Raw genomic sequence first — 21,032 nt, forward strand, 5'->3', positions numbered from 1 at the left:
TCTGCTTATTTCTTGCCTGATCAACCTTAGACTTGTAGGAAGCTTTGGCAAACTCAGTTTTCTAATTGGGTACACTATTAAAAGTCCCTAACAAGGTTAGTCTTATCCCTACTGGATGATCAGCAAACTCTTCTCAATAGTAATGTTCTTTAAGATTTTTAAGCTATTTAAAAGTTGACATTTGTGGCATGTCTCTCTCATATTAGTACGTTTTAAGTCAGGTAGTTTTATAAATGTATTCTGTTGAATTCATTATGTTTATGGATATCAGATGTATTAGATTCCACCTGCTTCAGCCCATCCCTGTTGAGTTTGTCAATAGAGTGGAAACCTTGATTTCTCGTACTGTCACTAAGCGTTGTCTTCTCTGCTCTTTGCTCAAATGAAAATGTGCTGTCTCCTGAAGCATAACTGCTTTGCTTATGGTCCTCCTTGTCTGGTTAGCTGGATCTCGATGAACAACCAACTTCACTTAACTCCATGTTTTTATGACCCTGCTATCTTTTTTTGGGTTCTGATAAATTGCCTAATTTCTACTAATTCCAAGTGTGTTATACCTTTACGATCCTTAGTTATCTACATTATTCCTGACACCAGGAGACTTTATGGGATGTGCCATTTTTGCAGGACGTGCTTCGCATGAAGATGCTTGGTGTGCTATCTCTTTTTGAATATCATACCTATCTGTTATGATTGTGTGAAGGGGTTTCAGGAGACAAGCAACAAACTATCCAAGGGTAGTCTGAGGGCCTAAATCTCTCTCATTCAAGTTCTGCTCCGTCATTTTGTCATTTCCTTACTGAGAATCTGTTTCAGGTGCTTGTTGTATTTGGCCCACTCCTCTTCTTCCATCATTTGCAGTGTTTATCTAGTTTTCCTACTCTTCATGTTTTTGCAGACTGGTGCTTTGATTGCCACCTACTCGTGGGCTCTGATAAGCTCCCAAATGTTTCCCAGAATAAGGAACTTTCTACTTGTATGATGCTTTTTGCTATGGGTATGTTAGATTTGGTCAGTAACTGGTTATCTCCATTACATCAGAATTGTACCTGGTAATTGTGCTTTTTTCTTTGTAGCTATGAAATTGAAGGGTGTGAAGTGATATGGGCCATAAAGGACAAAGCTATTGGCAATACTTTCTTTGATCCTGGGGCAGCTGAATTCCTTATTCCTCAGCTAAGGACTGAAAAGCCAGAGGCTCCAATGCCTTTGAAAAGAACAAAATATACCACTGAAGGTAATGCATTTTTGAAAACAGCTTTTCCCTTTGTTTGCTTCTGATTAACTTGAATGCCTGATTGTTCAATACATAGGCCCTCATTCTGACCCTGGCGGTCTTTGACCGCCAGGGCGGAGGACCGCGGGAGCACCGCCGACAAGCCGGCGGTGCTTCAATGGGGATTCCGACCGCGGCGGTAAAGCCGCGGTCGGACCGGCACCACTGGCGGGGTCCCGCCAGTGTACCGCGGCCCCATTGAATCCTCCGCGGCGGCGCAGCTTGCTGCACCGCCGCGGGGATTCTGACCCCCCCTACCGCCATCCAGATCCCGGCGGTCGGACCGCCGAGATCCGGATGGCGGTAGGGGGGGTCGCGGGGCCCCTGGGGGCCCCTGCAGTGCCCATGCCACTGGCATGGGCATTGCAGGGGCCCCCGTAAGAGGGCCCCTACAAGTATTTCACTGTCTGCTGCGCAGACAGTGAAATACGCGACGGGTGCAACTGCACCCGTCGCACAGCTTCCACTCCGCCGGCTCGATTCCGAGCCGGCTTCATCGTGGAAGCGTCTTTCCCGCTGGGCTGGCTGGCGGTCTGAACGAGACCGCCCGCCAGCCCAGCGGGAAAGTCAGAATTACCGCCGCGGTCTTTCGACCGCGGAACGGTAACCTGACGGCGGGACTTTGGCGGTCGGCCTCCGCCGCCCGCCAAGGTCAGAATGAGGCCCATAGTCACTTACTATTAGTTGAGATCCTTATTTCTTAGGTAAATAAGCTTACAAATATGACAACCTCCTCGCAGTCTACTTACAATGCTGATATCCTGGAAACTGCTGAAAAGGGGATTATGCCTCTTGGCCCATGCTACCTGTCTGTGTGACCTTATTTATATACTTGTATACAGTTCTCCATAAGAGACTTTGGGGCCAATTTAGAGTTTGGCAAGGAGGGTACTCCATTGCAAAGGCGACGAGGTACACTTTCTGCCAAACTGAAGGTCCGCCTGCCTGATTTACAGTCTAGTGAACCCTCAGTATGTAGAAGGTGGAAATGTACCCTGTCTCTGCTGCCTACATACCCCTCTAATGGCCCAGCAGAGTAAGGGCCGTTGGAGGTTTGGCCATGCGTCCACCCACTTCATTTTGTGGGCAGGCACATGGCCAGTTTTTACTTTTACTTAACGCCACCCAAAACATGGTGGATAACTAAAAGTGAAAACTTTTCGATGACCACCACTCCTTGGGAGAAAACTCCCATGGTGATGGAGGGTCATTGTTTTTTTATTTTCAAAAAGAAAATTATGCTTTGGGATTTTATTTGTGAAAATAAAAAGAGAAATTGAAAGTGTACAGTGCGACGCGGTCATGTTGAAAGACACGCAATGCACACTTTCAATGCATTCACAAGAACTGCTGTGAGTGTGTGCATTAGATGCACTGGGCGGCGGACTACATTTGACAGGCGGAGTTTCATTGCCATGGCAGGAGTAATATACTCTGCTTTGGCAACTGAACTAACTCTGTCTACCAAACTCTAAATCAGGCCAATAGAGTGTTACTGGATCTCCACCCTAGAGACAACAAATATATCTGTGTAATAAACATGATTTCCAGGGTAAGATTGGAGAAGGAACAACCCCATTTTCATGTTTATTGAGAGTTTATGGCAACTTATTTCTCCACAGACAATTAGTTTTGTGTTGGGGGGAGGGAGTGTGCATGTGGAAATCTTCACCTCCAGCAACCATGTCAAATACAGCCACGTCACTAAATTCACTTGGAGCGATCACTCCATCATCCACTTCAGCATCTCCAGCACCTGCACAACCAGTGCCCCAAACCGGAGGTGGAACAAAATTTCAGAGACCAGCTGAACAGACGCCCTCAACACCTCCAACACCGCCACCAACCTCGAACAGAGAGTTAACGACTTCAATGCCTGGATCACCAGTTGCACCTACAGAATCATCCCCATCAACATCCAGAAAAACCCTTCCAAACATGCCTCCTGGTACACCCAAGAACTCAGAACAGCGAAACAAGGCAGCAAACAGCTGGAGAGGAGATGGTGCAACAGCAAGGCCGTGTACATCAAAAAATATACACAGTTCCATTACCAGAATGTGTGCCACTAATTCATAGGTCCCTGAGAATTCATATATTTGGAGCAAGAGCCCTCACTCACCATCCAGTGACATGCTTCATCATAGGGCTTTGCTCCTCGCCAGGCCGGCACTGCAATGCCTGACTGGCCCCACAAGGGGGCTCTTTGCCGGAGATCTTTAGAAGTGGTAACCAGCCGGTCAAAAAAATATACTAGTACAGGATTGGTATAGAAAAGAAAAGATGCTGTTAAAAATGGCCAGAGGTAAAATGCAATTTTATTACGATATCCAACCTCTGTCATGATTAAAAACAAGAGTGTGGGTGGCTTCGGGCGTCAAGATGGCGGTCGCACTCTGAGAGTGCTCTGGACCCCTCCGTCATCAGCCCCAAGAAGCGATTGCCACAGCACACTAAAAATCACCCTGGGTGCTCCCACGGGCTCCGGAACTCTCAGTAGCCCTCTGGGGCTGGCGGAGATGCACTCCGAGCCGCGAGAGCTGAACGCGACCGGAGTGGCAGAGGCAAAGTGAAAACCAAGATGGCGGGTCAGCTCGGGACGCCCGGCCAGGCCCGGGACTGAGGACTGGCGTGGCGGCAGGATCACCGAGGGCGGAGCTGCTGTGTGTGGCTCGGTGGGCGATGGGGCCGGGACTGAGCCCCCCACGTGGAGGAGCGGTGCGGAAGAGACGGGCACCGTGGATCGGACAGCCACAAGTGCAGCGAGGATTGCCTGGGCCGGGCTCTGGTGCCCGAGCCCCCCAGGCTCGATAACAGCACCACCGGCGGGGGGGCGCTTCCCGACGACCTGCGCCCCGTGAGTCAGGTGGGCGCGGGCCTGGGGGAGAAGCACACCGCTCCAGTGGGGATTCCCTCGCCTGGGTTGCGGCGCCTACCGGGCCCGCAACTAAGGACTGGCTTGCCGGCGCGACTGCCGTGGGCGGAGCCGCTACGTGTGGATCGGTGGAGGCCGAGGCCGGGACTGAGCCCCTAGACGGAGGAGCGGTGCAGACGAGGCGAGCACCATGAAACCGAGCCCCCCAGGCTCGACAACAACACCACCAGCGAGCGGGAACCTCCCGGCGCCCCGCGCCCCGTGAGTCAGGTAGGCGCGGACCTGGAAGAAGAAACACACCACTCCGGTGGGGATTCCCTCGTCTGAATTGGGACGGAGGCAAGCAGGCACTGGGGTGAAACGGGCGGTGGGACCCGGCACTGAGGGAGCTCCCCCCCCCCGGAAGAGAGGCACTGAGCAAAATAAAACATTGACTGGCCCAGATGGAATAGTGGGGAAGGGGACGATTCCGGTCCCCCCCCTGTCAAAGAGACCGCACACAAAACTTTAATAAGCAAGACCCCATTAACGTCGATGCTAAATGCTGGGGAAGGACTCCTCTGAATACTTGAACTTATCGTAATTATATCAGCCAATCTGGCCAATGCGACAGGCCGATGAGGGACAGGAACAACCATAAGGAGAATTAACAGAAACTTCATGTTCTGGGTTAAGGGGCTAACGACTGCAGGAAGCCGGGGAAGAAACTGAGATGAAGACCACACGTAGGACCTAAAAGGTATCGCACCCGTAAAACTCCATCCGAGCCTCCCCCCCTGTGAAAGCGCTAAGGCTGCAGAACCTAGGTGAGGTAACGGTAAAAGCCGGAGAAGATACCTCCAACCCCCTGAGACAAAATGGGGAAAGACAGAACGAACAAACAACCCCCTTCCTCCCAGCAGCAAAAGATTGACCAATTTACAACACCAGCAGGCCCTAAGGGAGAAAGGGAGACAACCACTGGAGGCCCAGCACTAGATGGAGTAAGTGCTATTCTCCAAGCCATTCAATCATCGCAGTCAGCCGTAGAGATCAAAATTGGGGAAGTGCGTGAGGATGTGGGCCTCATCAGGCAAGATCTCAGAAATGCAGTGAGTAGAATCACTGAAGTAGAGAACCGAGTTTCCCAAACCGAAGACGAATTGGCTGATCTTTGAACCAAAGTGGCCCAGCTGCAAACACGAACATCCGAGCTACACCGTCGTGCGGAGGATGCAGAAAGTCGATCGCGACGTAACAACCTGCGCCTTGTCGGATTCCCTGAGGGAGTAGAAGGAGATAAAGCTTTGGACTTCCTGGAGCATTGGATTAGGACCTGGATGCCAGACCAAACCCTTTCGCCCTGGTTTGCGGTGGAACGCGCCCATAGAGCCCTGGCCCGCGTCCCCCACCGGGCGGCCCCAGGCGCCCGATGATTGCACGCATCCTCAACTTCAGAGATCGGGACAACATCCTTAAAGAGGCGTACCGAGGATCTTCAATGGGAAAACCACAGAATTTTAATATTCCCAGACTACACCCGGGAGGTCCAGATCCGTCGGCGCTCATACGAACAGGTTAAACAAAAATTGAGAGCCATGCCACTTTCATACATGCTTTTATTCCCTGCGAAACTCAGTCATCATGGCGGGCAAGACGTTCTTCTTCGAATCCCCGGAGGAGGCATGGGACTGGCTCACTGAAGAGGGCCTAGGGGCCCGCAAGAGACTTACAGCGCGAGAGGGAGTACCCTCCCACGACGATCCTCTGCCTACGGGGGTGCCCCGGAGGAGCCATAAACGTACTAGATCCCGTAAGGGAAGGAAAAATTACCTGGACGCCTCCGTGGAGGGGGGAGCAGCGGGGGGGGCCTGACCCCGAGAGGAGGGAACGCCCGACGAGCCCCTGGAATCGCGGGGCCAGGTGCGGACTGGGGACGATGACCGCTTGAGCCTGTCTCCAGTACTCGGCTGAGGTGCCGCGCGAAGCTCCGATGGGAGTGCCGGGGAGAACAAGGGGGTCCAGGTCGCCCCGTGGGGCCCCCCTTTGGGGGGCTTCGCCGGTGATCCGACTCCTCTCTTCTCCGAGGTTTGCCAAATATGGCCTGACTTCTTATGAACAATTGTAAGAGATCCGACTAACTGGAGGTGTCCACCACTCCACTCCTATGACAGCCTTACTGGCTGTTTTGTTCAGGTTCGGGATTGGGGCGACAGATGCTTCCGGGGAGGGAGTATGGGGTGGGGGGGGGTTGGGGGGTAAGAAGTTTGAGTTGGGGATAGATAGCCACAGTTTGCTGGCTGGTTTTCACGATTTTAGTAATACACTGTTACGGTTAGAATGGTCATCCCTGTGTCCGCTGGCATACACCTGACAACGTAAGACTCCCACACAGTTCACGCAGGGTCCTCCTTGACACAAATCATCTCCTGGAATGTGAACGGTCTATTGGATAAGATCAAGAGATCCGCAGTAATCAATACTCTCCGTAGGTACTCCCCCTCAGTGGTCCTACTGCAAGAAACCCACCTTCTGGGAACCAAATGCCCTATGCTTGCACGAGGAGGATTCGATCGAGTTTACCACGCAGGCTTCTCCAGAGGCTGTAGAGGTGTGGCCATCCTGCTCCACCGCTCACTGCCTATGGTGATCACATATACGTTGTCTGACCCGCAGGGCAGATTTGTAGTTGTTTCGTGGCTGCTTCGTGGCTCACCCTTAAATCTCGTATGCGTATATGCCCCCCCAGCAGGGCTTGACTCCTTTTTACTCTCACTTCGTCAGGTACTAGCGAGACTCCCCCAGGGAACCACGTTGATAGGAGGAGACTTCAACGCGGTCCTAGACCCCAGACTAGATGTATCCGGAGACATTACTGTGGGCAGGTCCTCCCGAGCCACACACCTTAATGACTGGGCTGAAAGCCTTGGCCTGTGTGAAGTGTGGAGAACTTGGCACCCCAAAGAACGTCAATATACACACACATCGGCCGCTCACCGGGCGCATTCTAGAATTGATCTGGTATTTATGCCGGCCCTTGACATCACCGGCGCCACGGGTGCAGAGATACTGCCCCGAGGGTTGTCGGACCACGCACCGGTACGTATCCGGCTGGGCGGAGTGGACCCCACTAGGCGCCCAGTGTGGCGTCTGAACGCATGGTTCCTGCAAGACACTGATTATACTCTTGAAATTAGGAAACACCTCGCACAATATTTTGAATTAAATGTAGGATCGGTGCAGTCCCCGGGCACGTTATGGGCCGCCTGTAAGGCTACCCTGAGAGGACAAGCTAAATACCTCATACGGGAGCGTGAGCGTGCTCGCGATTCACGAGTGACCGAGTTGGAAACTGAAGCACTAAAGCTGGAGCGCCAACAAACAACCTCATCTGAGGCCTCTACAATGAGACAATTGATTAGAGTTCGAGATGAAATCAAGCACTTAGTACTGGAGTCAGGGAAGCATATGTGGAGGGCATCATCCGCACGAATATACGGGTGGGGAGACAAAAATGGGAAGCTCCTCCATTGGCTGGCCACTCGCACCCTAGTTAACAGAACAATTCCCGAAATCAGGGATGACTCAGGTACCCTCTCTAAGACACCTTTTGAGATTGCCCAGAGCTTTGCTTCCTGCTATGCACGCCTCTACACAGGGCACTCTCGGCCCACTATGGAAAAAGAATCCCCCCTTCTGAATGACATAACTCTTGCCAGGGTTTCCCAGGAGACCAAGGCAAGGATGGATGAGGCAATTAGTATTACAGAAATACCTAGTGCGATCGCCAGCCTTGCCACAGGCAAGACTCCGGGGCCAGATGGATTCCCAGCGGAAATATACAAGAAATGTAGCGACATTCTGGCTCCATATCTATTTAAGATGTATGAGGAAGCTGAGCAGGAGGGTCACTTCCCTCCCGGGATTGACCTAGCTACAATTGCAGTGATCCCTAAAACCCAACCTCCATCACAAAACTGCTCGGCATACCGGCCCATCTCACTCCTGAATATTGAGATTAAAGTACTGGCCTCAATCCTAGCCTCTAGACTAAAAGACACAATGTCCACCCTGATACACCCTGATCAGTGTGGCTTCATGCCTGCCCGCAGCACTAGGCACTGCATTAGACGGTTACATTTGGCTCTGGCACACCGAGGGACTCTGACACACACCCCACTGGTATTGCTTTTACTTGACTTCGAAAAAGCATTTGATACAGTGGATTGGTCCTACCTTAAACAACTGTTAATAAAGAACGGATTTGGACCCAGATTCCAGGGCCTGGTGGGACTACTCTATTCTAATCCAACGGCCCAGGTCCAGGTAAACGGAGTAGTCTCAGATACATTCCCTATTAGCCGGGGCACTAGACAGGGCTGTCCGTTATCCCCCCTGTTCTTTGCGTTAACAAAAGAACCCTTGGCTAAACTGCTACGAGAAGACCCTCTGATAGAGGGCTGGCCGTGGCCGATGTGCCCAGAGGACCGAATGGCGCTATACGCGGACGATGTCCTGTTATACATCTCCAACCCGGCCAAGAGTGGCCCACGCATTCTGCAAATTCTAAATCTCTTTTCGGAGGCTTCAGGACTGACTCTCAACCCCAATAAATCCCTGCTGGTTCCCCTCCATCAGTCACGTGAATGTGTGGACTGGCAGCAAAACATACCGGTGCGAAGAAATAGCTTCAAATACCTAGGGGTACATGTTTCAATGCTCCCTGAATTAACATGGGAGCTCAATATTACTCCATTAACCAAAAAAATCAAAAACGATCTCCAACGTTGGAGGGATCTCCCTCTTAACCTACTTGGTAGAATCGCTCTATATAAAATAATGGTCCTTCCCAGGCTCCTTTATCTCTTCAAGAACTTCCCACATCCTATCCCCATGAAATGGTTTAAAGATATGGACTCGCTGGCTCGCCAGTTCCTATGGAGCGGTGCCCGACCCTGTCTAGCGCTTAAAACTTGTCAGAGAGATGTGTATGAAGGGGGTCTGGGAATGTCCAACACTCACTACTACCACCTGGCAGCGCAGCTGTTAGTGATCAATGACTGGATGGGGGGGGATGGACAGATCCGGCATACCGTCTGGAACTCCAGACACTGAGTTATACTAGGATTTTTGATGCCCTGTACGGCGGCCCGATTTCACGAGGGGTCCCAGAGGTAACCGGGGTGGTACTACAGGGATGGCGGACAGCCCAGAAGGTGTCGGGATGGTGGGGGCGACTTACCCAACAGACCCCACTGTGGCAGGGGACATACTTAAAAGAGGTAGCCGGCCTGGAGGGATTCCAGAGATGGGATAATATAGGTATCTCCACGCTTGGAGATGTATGGGAGAGTTCACACATGCGCTCCTTTCAGAGCCTGCAGGCAACCTATTTGCTAAACAAGACACAATTTCATAAATATCTCCAGGTCCGCCATGCCCTACTGATGCAGATACAGACCGGGGATAGCATTCCAGAGAGTAGCCCTATGGAGAGAAGGGCATTGATGGGGAACTTGGGTAAGGGAGGCATCTCACAGATATATCGTACATTGATTACTGCCACTGCATGCTCCTTGGAGGGACTGCGTCGGAAATGGGAGGGATGGGTGGGTCCTTTGGAGCAGACGAACTGGAATGAAGCGCTGGCAGCTCCTCATGCCCTAACGATGACGACTCGTCTCCGACTAATACAGACCTATTATCTCCATGCAGCCTACCCTACACCCGCCAAACTATACAAAGCGGGCCTCCGACCCACAGATGATTGCCCCCGATGTATGAGTCCAGACGCTGATGTGGTGTGGGTTTGCCCAGTGATTAAAACATATTGGGGGACTATATCGCGAGAGATTTCAGCGGTCTTGCAGGTAGATACGGAGTTGACACCATTGACATTCCTACTAGGCATCATGGAGGACTCGGGGTTGAGGAGACCGGATCGAACCTTCCTGGGGGTGGCATGCCTAGTGGCCAAAAGGGACATTATGGCTGACTGGAAGGCCAAGAAAGCACCATCTCTGGCGAAGTGGAAACGGGGGGTGGACTGGTGTGCGCAGTGTGAAAAGCTAGTATACGAGGCTAGGGGTTCCCCCCGGAAATATGACAAGATATGGGGGGAAGTGGGAAGCCATGATAGATTACCCTGCCACCACAAACTGAATGACGCACCAAGAGGGTGAGCCGGAACATACAGCTCCTTCCTCCTCTCCCATGCGGGACGAGTTAGTTATTTACGAAATACACTAACGTAGAGATGCACAATCTAAGTGTACGGGGGTTGTCTGGGACATTGGGATTGACCACTGTTTAGTGCCCGTTGGCACCAATTTATCAACATGTATAAATGTTTTATTTGTTTTTCAAATTTTGCAAAATCAATAAAATTTCTTTATCAAAAAAAAAAAACAAGCGTGTGGGGAGAAAATAAAATAAGGTCTAAACTCCCCCCCCCCATAAAAATTTTTTTTACAGGTTGTCACTAAATCCCTTAATCTTGGAATATAGCGATTGTAAGAACAGGATTCTCTGCACTTATTGGTAAATCATGGTCAACATGTTTCTCGCTAGTAGTCTAAATGATCTGGCGTGATTCGTCAGGACCAGTGCACCTACCTAATCCTTAAAGTGCCACCCATATTCCGGTAAATCATAAGTAGCGGGAACCCAGAATATAGGACAAAGTAGACATAATTTGTAAATAAGTATCACAACATTCAATTGTGTGCACGGTGCACACACATCAACGCCACATACTAGTGAGATCTCCCTTCCGTCATATGAATAAACAAAGGCAAATACACCGTACGTGCTTACCCTCCTCATATTAGTGGATAGACCCTATCGGGGAAAGCACGAAGCTTGCGTGGTCCAATATGGTCTAAGTATGTGAGCATGAAACAAAGTGTTATTAGATAAGGTGTAACTCTCATATCAATTACAGGTCGAGCTAGTAGTATCCTGGAGAAAATATTTATACTGTTGTGAGTAAATTGTACCTTCCAAGAACTTCAATAAAGTAAATCAACACTAAACAATATGGTCTTTGTCAATAAACTATAACTATAACAGATACAGCCTACCTTAAAAGACTAGACAATATGTTAAAAAAGTGTTACACAATGTGTATGTAAGTGTATGGTAGCTATCCCTAAAGGAAAGCCCAGGAAGAATCACTGGTAAAGTTGAGAGAAGAATCTCCCCAATTCAGACAAGAAAACAACTGCAAAGGCAGACTGGCACACTAAGCGGTCAAAATATCCACACTGCGTCAAACGAGCATGTGGAAATAGGTAAATCTGTGAACCGATGAGAAAAAGGAAGAAGACAATGCTCGTATAGCAAAATATTTTCATCATACATAATGCATTAAATTATGTTCACGAGGCCTCGTAGGGAGGTAATGCAGTAGGGATAGATATGTGTAAATTACAGCAGCGCGTCATAATGATGACCACAGGACCGCGGGTCACGGTCCCGAAAGCGCGCGTAATCCAACAGCCAAGCCGGTTGAGAGGAACCGGCTGTCTAAAACACTTAGAATCAAACAATGAAAAAAGGGTATGGTGTTACTTACAGAGAATGGTCCACGGTGTATTACTACACCTACAAACAGCTCGTTGCTCCCGGTACTACGGGGCTCGGTTGGTAGGCTGAGCTTAAGAGGCGGAAACCATGGACAGCGAGGAAGGACAAAAATAGTCTCAATCTACTGAAAAAGTGATAAAAACAGAAGAAGGACAATAAAAAGATAATCAATGCAAAAAGCAGAGGCCATGTTGGAAGAAGGGTAGCCCTAGTGTTCTGATGGTAACAAAAAGAGGCAAGAATCCAAAATGTATTGAAAGAGGCATAGCAATCACCCTTATCCCACAGAAATATGTTAAACTATTTATAGTTGGAATAATATCACTGATACCAGAGAGAAACACACAGGCATCTCCATGTAAGCCTCATTCCTGTGAAACTCTAAACCATGTTTTGTGTATTAATAGTCAATTAAAACAACCAGGGAATGGACCTATCTGTGGATGAAATTGGTCCAGGGAATATCATCACTAAGCCCCACCTGGTGTGTTCTCAATCTTAAAACCCAGCGCTGTTCCTTCTCCAAAAGCTGGGTGTCACAATCTCTATAGTCATTAATGGTTTCCAAGATGATCCATCTCGGGTAATTGGGAGTATGGTTCTTTTCAATATAGTGATTTGTCAGTTTTGTAGAGGACCTCAAGCGCCTGATGGTGCTGCGATGTTCGTTAATTGTATTTTGACCATGGTCGCGCCAATGTATCGTAAGTTGCAAGGACACATGATCATATATATACAGTTCTTAGTGCGGCAGTTAGTATGTTTTCTCAACTGCCAATTACTTGACTCACCTAAGTCCAATTCTTGAGTACTGGTAGTCAAAGAGCAAACATTGCATCCACCACAAGGGTGATGACCCCTGACTCGCAGCCACTGTTGTGTATTAGTGGTAATAGGGTACCCATGAGGCACTGGTCTAGTGTGTACCACCAGATCCTTGATGTTTTGGGTTCTTTTGAAAGCAAAAAGGGGGCATTTTAAGGACTCCCCAGCACTTTTAAGAATAGGCCAGTGTCTCTGAATGATCTTCTTGATACGATCACTCAAAGGAGTAAAAGTCGTCACACACGTCAGTTTAGACTGTTGATCATGCGTCCTATTTGTTAGTGAAGTCTCTCTGGGAATATTGCTAGCTCGTTTCCTGGCCCATCTGATGATAGGTTTAGGATAGTTACGTTCCATCAATTTACAACATAGAACGTCTACTTGTGAATGAAAGTCAGCTAGCTCTGAGCAGTTTTGTCTAATTCTCAGAAATTGACCGAAAGGAAGATTCGTTCTCAAGGCCTTGGGGTGATGGCTCTCATAAATTAAGAGGCTATTCCTATCCGTCGGTTTATGGAACACTGATGAGTGTAAGGCCCCATCTGTAAGAGTGATGCGTAAATCAAGGAAAGACAACTCTGTTTCAGAGAAGTTGGCACTAAAACGTAGATGGATATCTAAAGTGTTCACCCACTGTGTGAAAGCTAATGCCTGTTCTGCATCACCCTTCCATACAACTAGGATATCATCTATATAGCGCCGCTACAGTCTGATATTGGGAAAAAAAGGTTGTGTAGGGATCAATATATAGCGCTGCTCAAAGGTGTACATGTATAGGCAGGCTAGACTCGGCGCAAAAGTGCTTCCCATGGAAGTGCCTTGTATTTGGTGATAAAATTGATCTTCAAATTGGAAAAAGTTCTCTTTAAGAGCCAGGCTCCCACACTGCATAATGAAAATGATAGGTGTGTTGAAGGTCCAGGTTCCAGAATGAAGAATCTCCTCTACTGCAGTTAACGTGGCGTCCTGTGGTATGTTAGTATACAGTGCTTCAACATCAAGGCATATCAACATATCAGTGGTGCCTGTGTTGTTAATGTCATCTAATAATATCAAGGTGTCTTTGGTGTCTTTCAAAAAAGTAGAGGTCTTTTGAACAATAGGTTGGAAGAAGAAATCACAAAATTTGGAAAGGGGTTCCAAAAGGGATCCTGTCCCTGATACAATTGGACGACCAGGAGGAGGAGTGCCTTTATGAATCTTTGGGAGACAGTAAAAGTAGGGTACCTTAGGATTATTAGTATCTAAGAACTCTGCTTCTTGCTGGGTAATCCAACCAGCTAACTCTGCGTCAGTGATCATCCCATGAATCGTGCGTTGCAAATGACAGGTGGGGTCAGTAGATATGGGTTCATAGTACTTGATGTCACTGAGTAATCTGAGACACTCTTGTCTATAAAAGGCGGTGTTGAGTACTACAATTGCCCAACCTTGGTCTGCGGGCTTGATGGTAATATCTGGATTGTTGAATAAAGAACGGATCGCTACCCTTTCCAGTCTTGCTATATTCTGGAAAGGATGTGAGGATCCCAAAAGTTTGACTTCATGACGCACCGCCTTCTCAAAAGTGAGTACTTCTATCGGTACCGCTGTGGGGGGAGGCATAAAAGTAGATGGATTCCTCAGATTGGTGTCTCCCCTCAGGTCAGGTGGAGGGCGGTCTTTGAAAAAAAAAGTGTAACTGGACTTTCCGGAACAAAGCTGTAATCTCACAGTTCAATCGGAATTGATCCTCCTTGGGAGTCGGTACAAAGCCCAATCCTTTCTCGGGAACTGATAATTCTGATGGGGAGAGTACCTGATAGGTTGACCTCATTCAGCCTCTACCACTGCCTGCTGAGGGCAACAAAGAAGACAGCCGTAGCAGCAAGCATTGAAACCAGCACCAACAACAAAAAGGAACTTTTTAACATTAAGGAATTCTCCAACTTGGTCACCAGGGAAAACATCACACCATCACAGGAGCTGTGCGACAACCTCACCGACTTTGTCCAAGACAAGATCGCAACCATATACAGAAACTTCAAACCCCAAACCACATCTATGGACTTCATTAACAGATACGCCACCACCACATCTGACACAAACCACAGATTGACCACCTGGATCCTCCTCTCCACCAAAAACACACCCTCCACCATGAAATCCACCTATTCATGAGCCCCCCAGACCCATGCCCGCACCACATCTTCGAACTCAGTAACCAAAGGATCGGCCAGGAACTCGCCACCCTGCTCAACAACTCTCACCATTGCAACATTTCCCAACGTTGGAAACACGCTCAAGTCAAACTACTACTCCCCACTACCACAGCATAGTCAAAAACTACTGGCCAATCTCCCTGCTCCCATTCCATGCAAAGGTACTCGAAAAGATCATCAACAAGCAGATCATGAAACACCTGGAGCAGAACCAGCTTTTCTCTATGCCTCCGAATCCAGCTCTGAAGCAATCACAGCAGTGAGACTGCCCTGATCTCAGCCACCGATTACATCTGGACCCTCCTGGACTGAGGAGAAACAGCAGCTCTGATCCTCCTTGACCTTTCTGCAGACCTCAACACCATATCCCACCACACGCTGATCGAAAGATTCCACCATATTTGGGGCTCGCTCAGATGGATCATCTTCTTTCTCACAGGAAAAACCCAGAATATCCATCTCCCACCTTTCATCTCGGAACCCAAGGAAATTTTACTGGTGGTACCTAGGAAAGGAAAACATACATTAGGAACCACCAGTTAATCACTGGATGGTTTTGGATATTTCTTTACGTTATTTTGCTACACCAGCACATACACCTAAAAGCAGAAGCATTCATTACTAGGTCCTGAAGAAAGCCACAACACCTCGATGGAGAGTCAATTGGCTGAAACATGTTGACCTTTACTGACATTAACAGCGGGCACATTTTTTCCCCGCAGTGCCCTGTTTTTATACATGGTCCAAGGGTGTGTGAATAAAGGGAATAGCGCACCCTGTAGCTAATTTCAGCTCTCACTTTCACTTTTTCGCTATGCTGTCCACATCACCTAGTATTCAGCATTTTTGAATACATATCACTATAACAAAAACCTCCCTGAGTTCCTCCCTCTCAGAGAGGGGGTTTGTAGCCCGTAGCGTGACTAAGCATCATGATACGAGGAGATTCCCAACAATGAAGCTTGCCACCTTTGGTTGGTGAGGAAAATCGTCCTTTTAAATGGATATTCCCTCTTAATTAAGTCTCCTTTGGCAAGATCTATCCTTATAGACCCAAGGGTTCTTTATTTTGGTTGTTCAGATGAGCTGCTGGGATCTGCAAGTGCCTGGATACCCTGTTGGGTGATTAGCTGTGCTTTATAAATCACAATTGATGTACAAATGCACATTTGGTTTGCATTTCTGCATGGAGAAGTTTCTGCCCAGTGCAGCGTCTGCAGGCAGAAATGTTGCTTATTTGGATTGTTAGAAGAAATTAATCTAAATTTGTGTCAACATACGATAACCTTTTGGGAACGTTATTTCCTACTTTCTCACAGTGCCCTTTGTGAATTTGGCCCTCAGAATCATTTAAGAACATAAACCATGCAAAAGACTGGAAATGCCAGTGAAGGCCTGCTCTGCCCTGTGCTTTGTAATCCACCCCTATATATAATGGAATACAGTCTGAGGCTACGAATGAAAGCAACACATCAGACAAAGGACCACTTAATGAGCAACCTCACAGTGCCATTTCTAAGTAAACTGCTCCAGCTGGAGTATAGACACAAAGTATGTGATTGAGAGAATTATTATTCATCCTCCATTTGGATACCCAAGTGACAAAGACATTAAACATCAACCCTTATAAGAGGGTCAACTCAAGGGAAAGTATGAGAGAGTCTGTTAAGGAATACAACTGGTGATTTGTGGCATTTATAATGGATGGAATACCTTTTAAATGAGATGAAATGCCAAAAGTGCCTCAGTCTAGCTGTAGGCTTCAAAGGAGAGAATATGCTCTAAACGTAGCATCAACCATTTTTTTTTCTTCTATTTAGGGTTTTTGTGAATTTTTATACACGATGCATAACGTCATGGGAGCGGAGTGAATTACATGCGTTCAGAAATGATACATGGGATGTATAAATAGTAAACAATCTAATAAAGAATACGGCATGGAACTTATTATGGACAAGGCCTAATGGATTAAAGTATATGGATGGTCAGCCACCAAGCTGCTTACTGTCTTTTGCAATTAGGGAAGACTCTGGGGAATTGTTATTAGAGTACAAGCCTGCAAATATGGATTCATATCTGTGTGATACCAGCTTCTGATACAGTTGAGAACATTCTTCTGCCCCACATTGAAGTTTGGTATCTATTAGCATCTGGTTCACGACCAATCACCACTGGAAGTGTTGCGTGAAGTAGGATTTTGCAGTCTTTTTAAAGAGGGAAAATGAGGGATGGGTTTTTATGGCTGGGGATGGTTTGTTTTTGGAGAAAACACCTGGAAGGGTAGTTTCAGAGGGATTGGTTTGTTTTCTGCAGTAGGTAGTCTGCTGCCCTGCCCGGCAAGGCCTGGTGTACTATACAGGGCAGATCCGGTGCATTTCTGGCTTCAAATGGGAACCACTTTTGAGTAATAAGTATAGGGTAAATTTGATCTGATTTTCAGGAGCCGAATACTAGCCAAGGGTCCACAGTTAGGCCTGTTTTATAGAGCCCAAAGGATTTTGGTTATGCCTGTCAGTAGGGCAATGCCATATTGGAGCTTCAAAAAGGCATAGTGATTGTACTATAATTGCACTACAGTGTAGATGTCTTCTATTTGCAAGGAGTGACATGATTTCTCAGTGTAGTCTCACTTTGGAACTGGGCACCTTTTGCCAAGGTGCTGATGTGTTTATGAAAATTCAAGTCCTTGTCCAGAACAAAACCAAGGCTTTAGTGCTTTCACTAATGGCTTCCTTGCAGCCAGTTATATTTGCTGTATCAAACCAAGCTTGTACCAGCAATTTCTTGAGGTTGGAATGGTGGAGTACCATCCATGACTGAAGGTCTTCGAGGGTCTTTGTAAGGTCAGTTATGTGCTCTACCGAGTAAACTTTCAGCTGAATTGCAAAGAGATGTTTTATTGTCTCTGGAGCGATTTGAGAGGTTTCATGTACTGGTTAAGTAGTTCGGAGAAAGGATGTAACTGGTGGAACTGCTTATTAAAGAGATTAGAAACTGAGAGTGTTTAACAGTTTTATTCTCTGGCTGTGATACGGATCATCTTAGAACTGTACCTCTTATTGCCAGCCGTCGTTCCAAGATTTGTAAAAGGGAAGCATAGTTGACCATGGGAAACAATGCTGGCATGTCGATAAGTACTTGAATGTATAGTTTGCCATTGTCTAATATGCACACTGGGATGTGACATGTGCCCACTGTGTTTACCACGCAGGTAAGTGACTTTAATGGGTTTTTATCTTAACCCCCCATCCTTTACCATGCTGTACTTTAATGTGCAGATAAGCTTTTTTAATGACATTATGTTAATTTTATTTACTTAAAAGGGGGTTAAGGTGCAGGCAGAGGTGAAGGGAAGTAAGGGTAGCTTTGGGGTTACAGGGTTGGGTAGCAGTAAATGGAGGGAATTATGATTTTAGGGTTAAGGGGTGGGAAGAGGTAAATGGGGGCAAGGGGTGATATTAGGGTCAAGGGGTGGGTAGATGTAAAGAGGATAAGGGTGATTTTAGGGTTAAAGGATGGTAGAGGTAGAGGAGGTAGGGGTACATTTATGGTTTAGGGGTGCGTAGTGAAGTTACCCCATGCCACCTCAGTGTTGCGCCATAATATGCAACTTACATACATGAAGTCAATGTTGCTAATACAGACTGAGAGATGATGATACATTACGTGTACTTAACTGGTTTCAGAAGGTGATCCAGGTGAAGGAAGCAGCAGACGACCTGCAGAACCTGGAAGTGCCTTGGGCCCAGACTGGCACGGAGGCTTAGATCTGAAAGCAACCAAAGATGTAGGTTATACGTGATCCGATACATATTATTCGAATTTAGTTAGGTTTTGCATGTCATAGTAAGTTTTTTAAAAAGCCTTCATGAAAAATGGAGAACTGCTTCTCTCTGGATGACATATTCGTCAGTGTACTGCTATTACTATTAATTTGTGTCACAAACATTTTCTGCATTTTCTGAAATACCCTTTATTATTGGTTTAGAACTTTGCATATCATAGCATTTCTCGGTTGAACTATGGCTGGTCTAGCACTGAACTCAGTAAATGCAAAGGGACAGTGGAGACAGACGAGCAAAATACCTTTCAGGTAAAGAAAAAAAGAGTTGGGAGTGTACTGAAGCGAGATTGCTTTCAGGTGAATTCCGTGTTTAAAGAAAAAAGTAAAAGCAAATTACTCAGCAATTCCCACCTGACAGAACATGTTATCACTAAACTGTAAACAAAAAAATTGACATGAAGTGATTCTATGTCTTCATTTTCACATTTTACTATAGCTCCGATCTGATCACCAAGGTATATTTGTGGGGTGACCGGGAATATAAAAGCGAATTTAACTTTAGGGAGCTCGCGCACACATGCAAACCATAATAAGTCTGTTGTGACATTTGCAGTCACGTGATCAAAATCCTGTGCTCCTCTTGCTAAGCTGTACCTAATCATTCACAGGGCCTCCCCTCTTAACGCCTTAGCACTTTCCAATTCTTCTCTGTGTGACTTTCTATCTATTCTTAGAACGGTTGAATTTGAGGCACAGAAGTACATACGTTTGGTAGTAAGCAGATTTAAGAACATTCTGCTGCTAAGGTAAAACACAGGATTACCGGGGGATTTAATGTCTTGTCTTTCTAGCGGACTAAGGGCGGCAGTGCAGCTGCTGATCAGCGGCGTAGTTTCGGGGTGGATGCATTTGAGGGGTGGCGGGAGGGGTGTTTGGAGTGTGGCATTCACCCAAATTAATGCATTCCTGGCCTGCTAGTTGAATCAGAGGAACCTAAGTCGGATCTGTATAGGTTTTCGTTGTGTGTCAGGAATAAAAGACAAAACAGTGACCTGAGCTGTAAAACAGGAGAGCGCACGAGACAAATATACATCCCTTCTGAATTACAAAATATGAAACCAGATAATCTGGAATCAATACCGCCTTCCCTGCTTGTCCACGTTGTGTGATCCTAGCAAATATTTTATTTCGGAGCCTCCTTTTACTTATTATCACATACGAGACCACCTTTAAATACTTGAGTTCAAGATCTTCGCTGTAAAAGCACCTCTACACTATAATATAGCTCCATCTTTAATAGGAAGCTAGGCCACTTTAGGGTTTACGTGACTTATTTAGAGTTTACTTGAAGGGTCTGAGAGCTATTCAAAAACAACATTGCTAAAGTACTACTGTTTTTCCTGTAGTACTTTAGAAGCGCAGTTTGTGAGTAGTATTTTGTGTTATGTTTGTAGTGCTATTGTAGTGCTACAAAAAAGCACTACGAAATTAACTTTGTGAATAACCCCCAGGGACTCTAATTTGGTGGAAATATGTCAGTTAGGTAAATTTACACTTGAATTTTGTAAATAGCTAAACAATAATAAACTTATTTAAAAGTGTAAATTACTCAAAGGTGTAAGTTACCATGGTGAATCAGACCCATGTAGTGCCTAGTTAACCAAAAATATTAAATCTGCACCCACAGAAGTACTCCTTCAGTGGGTGCAAATGTACTCCTTTTTGGAATTCACAAACATTGGCACTAGTAGATTTGGAAAGCTACATAAGTATGAGGTTTCTAGCGATACTACTGGCAATCAAACCCCCGAAAGGTGATGGGATGAATACTTGCAAATAGTCAAACACTTGGAAAATGCTTTTCACCCTCTGTGCCACTATAGACAGAGGTCCACCGTATGGAAATCAGTATTGACCTTGTTCCTCATGGAACAGTCCATCCCAAATCTTGGTCATCTCACCCCTCCACCCTGTAGCACGCTGACATTTTAGTTTGGAAATTTGATATTGACACCCCCTGAATCTCAATGACTAAGCTACAAGCCTGCTGCCAATGATAGTTCTTATATAGATGACACCTAATTACTGCCTGTATATGTTATCTCATCATCATAAATGTTTATTTTGGAATATCAAAATCTGTAAAACATCATGCATTAAAATACAAATATGAAAATAAGGGCTGTGTAAAATCATTAAAATAAAACTAAGAAACAAGCAGCCAACCATGGCTCATACTACAATCATAAAATAACATAAATTCATGCATACAAGAACAAGGCATGGATAATAAAGTTAACTGCAAAGTAAACAGGGAGGGCCTTTAAAAGTGCGATTAAAAGGTACCATAAAAATAAGGCAGTAAAAAAGGCCTCAACAGCCACTTCAAAGACGTCAGTGCTGCATTCCACGTTTGTGGAAGAGCTAGGCAGCGTGCAGAAACTTGGTCATTGCGACCACAATCACCTCTCTTGCATCAAAGGGAAAACGCATAGTGCAGGTGTA

General features: G+C 46.6%; 1 protein-coding gene across 5 annotated transcripts in view; it reads left to right on the forward strand.

Annotated features, from left to right (window-relative positions):
• The window catches only part of PYROXD1 (pyridine nucleotide-disulphide oxidoreductase domain 1), a 159,382-nt gene that overhangs the window by 52,114 nt on the left and 86,236 nt on the right, over positions 1-21,032 (forward strand). For 3 of the 5 annotated variants that reach the window (XM_069228527.1, XM_069228529.1, XM_069228531.1), the window contains 2 exons: positions 1,077-1,237; positions 18,430-18,530. In XM_069228527.1, coding sequence (XP_069084628.1) covers positions 1,077-1,237; positions 18,430-18,530 — 262 coding nt within the window. The remainder of the gene's footprint in view (positions 1-1,076; positions 1,238-18,429; positions 18,531-21,032) is intronic. The other 2 variants (XM_069228528.1, XM_069228530.1) reach the window with 1 other exon arrangement.

Source organism: Pleurodeles waltl, chromosome 4_1 (assembly GCF_031143425.1).
Source record: "Pleurodeles waltl isolate 20211129_DDA chromosome 4_1, aPleWal1.hap1.20221129, whole genome shotgun sequence".
NCBI lineage: Eukaryota > Metazoa > Chordata > Amphibia > Caudata > Salamandridae > Pleurodeles > Pleurodeles waltl.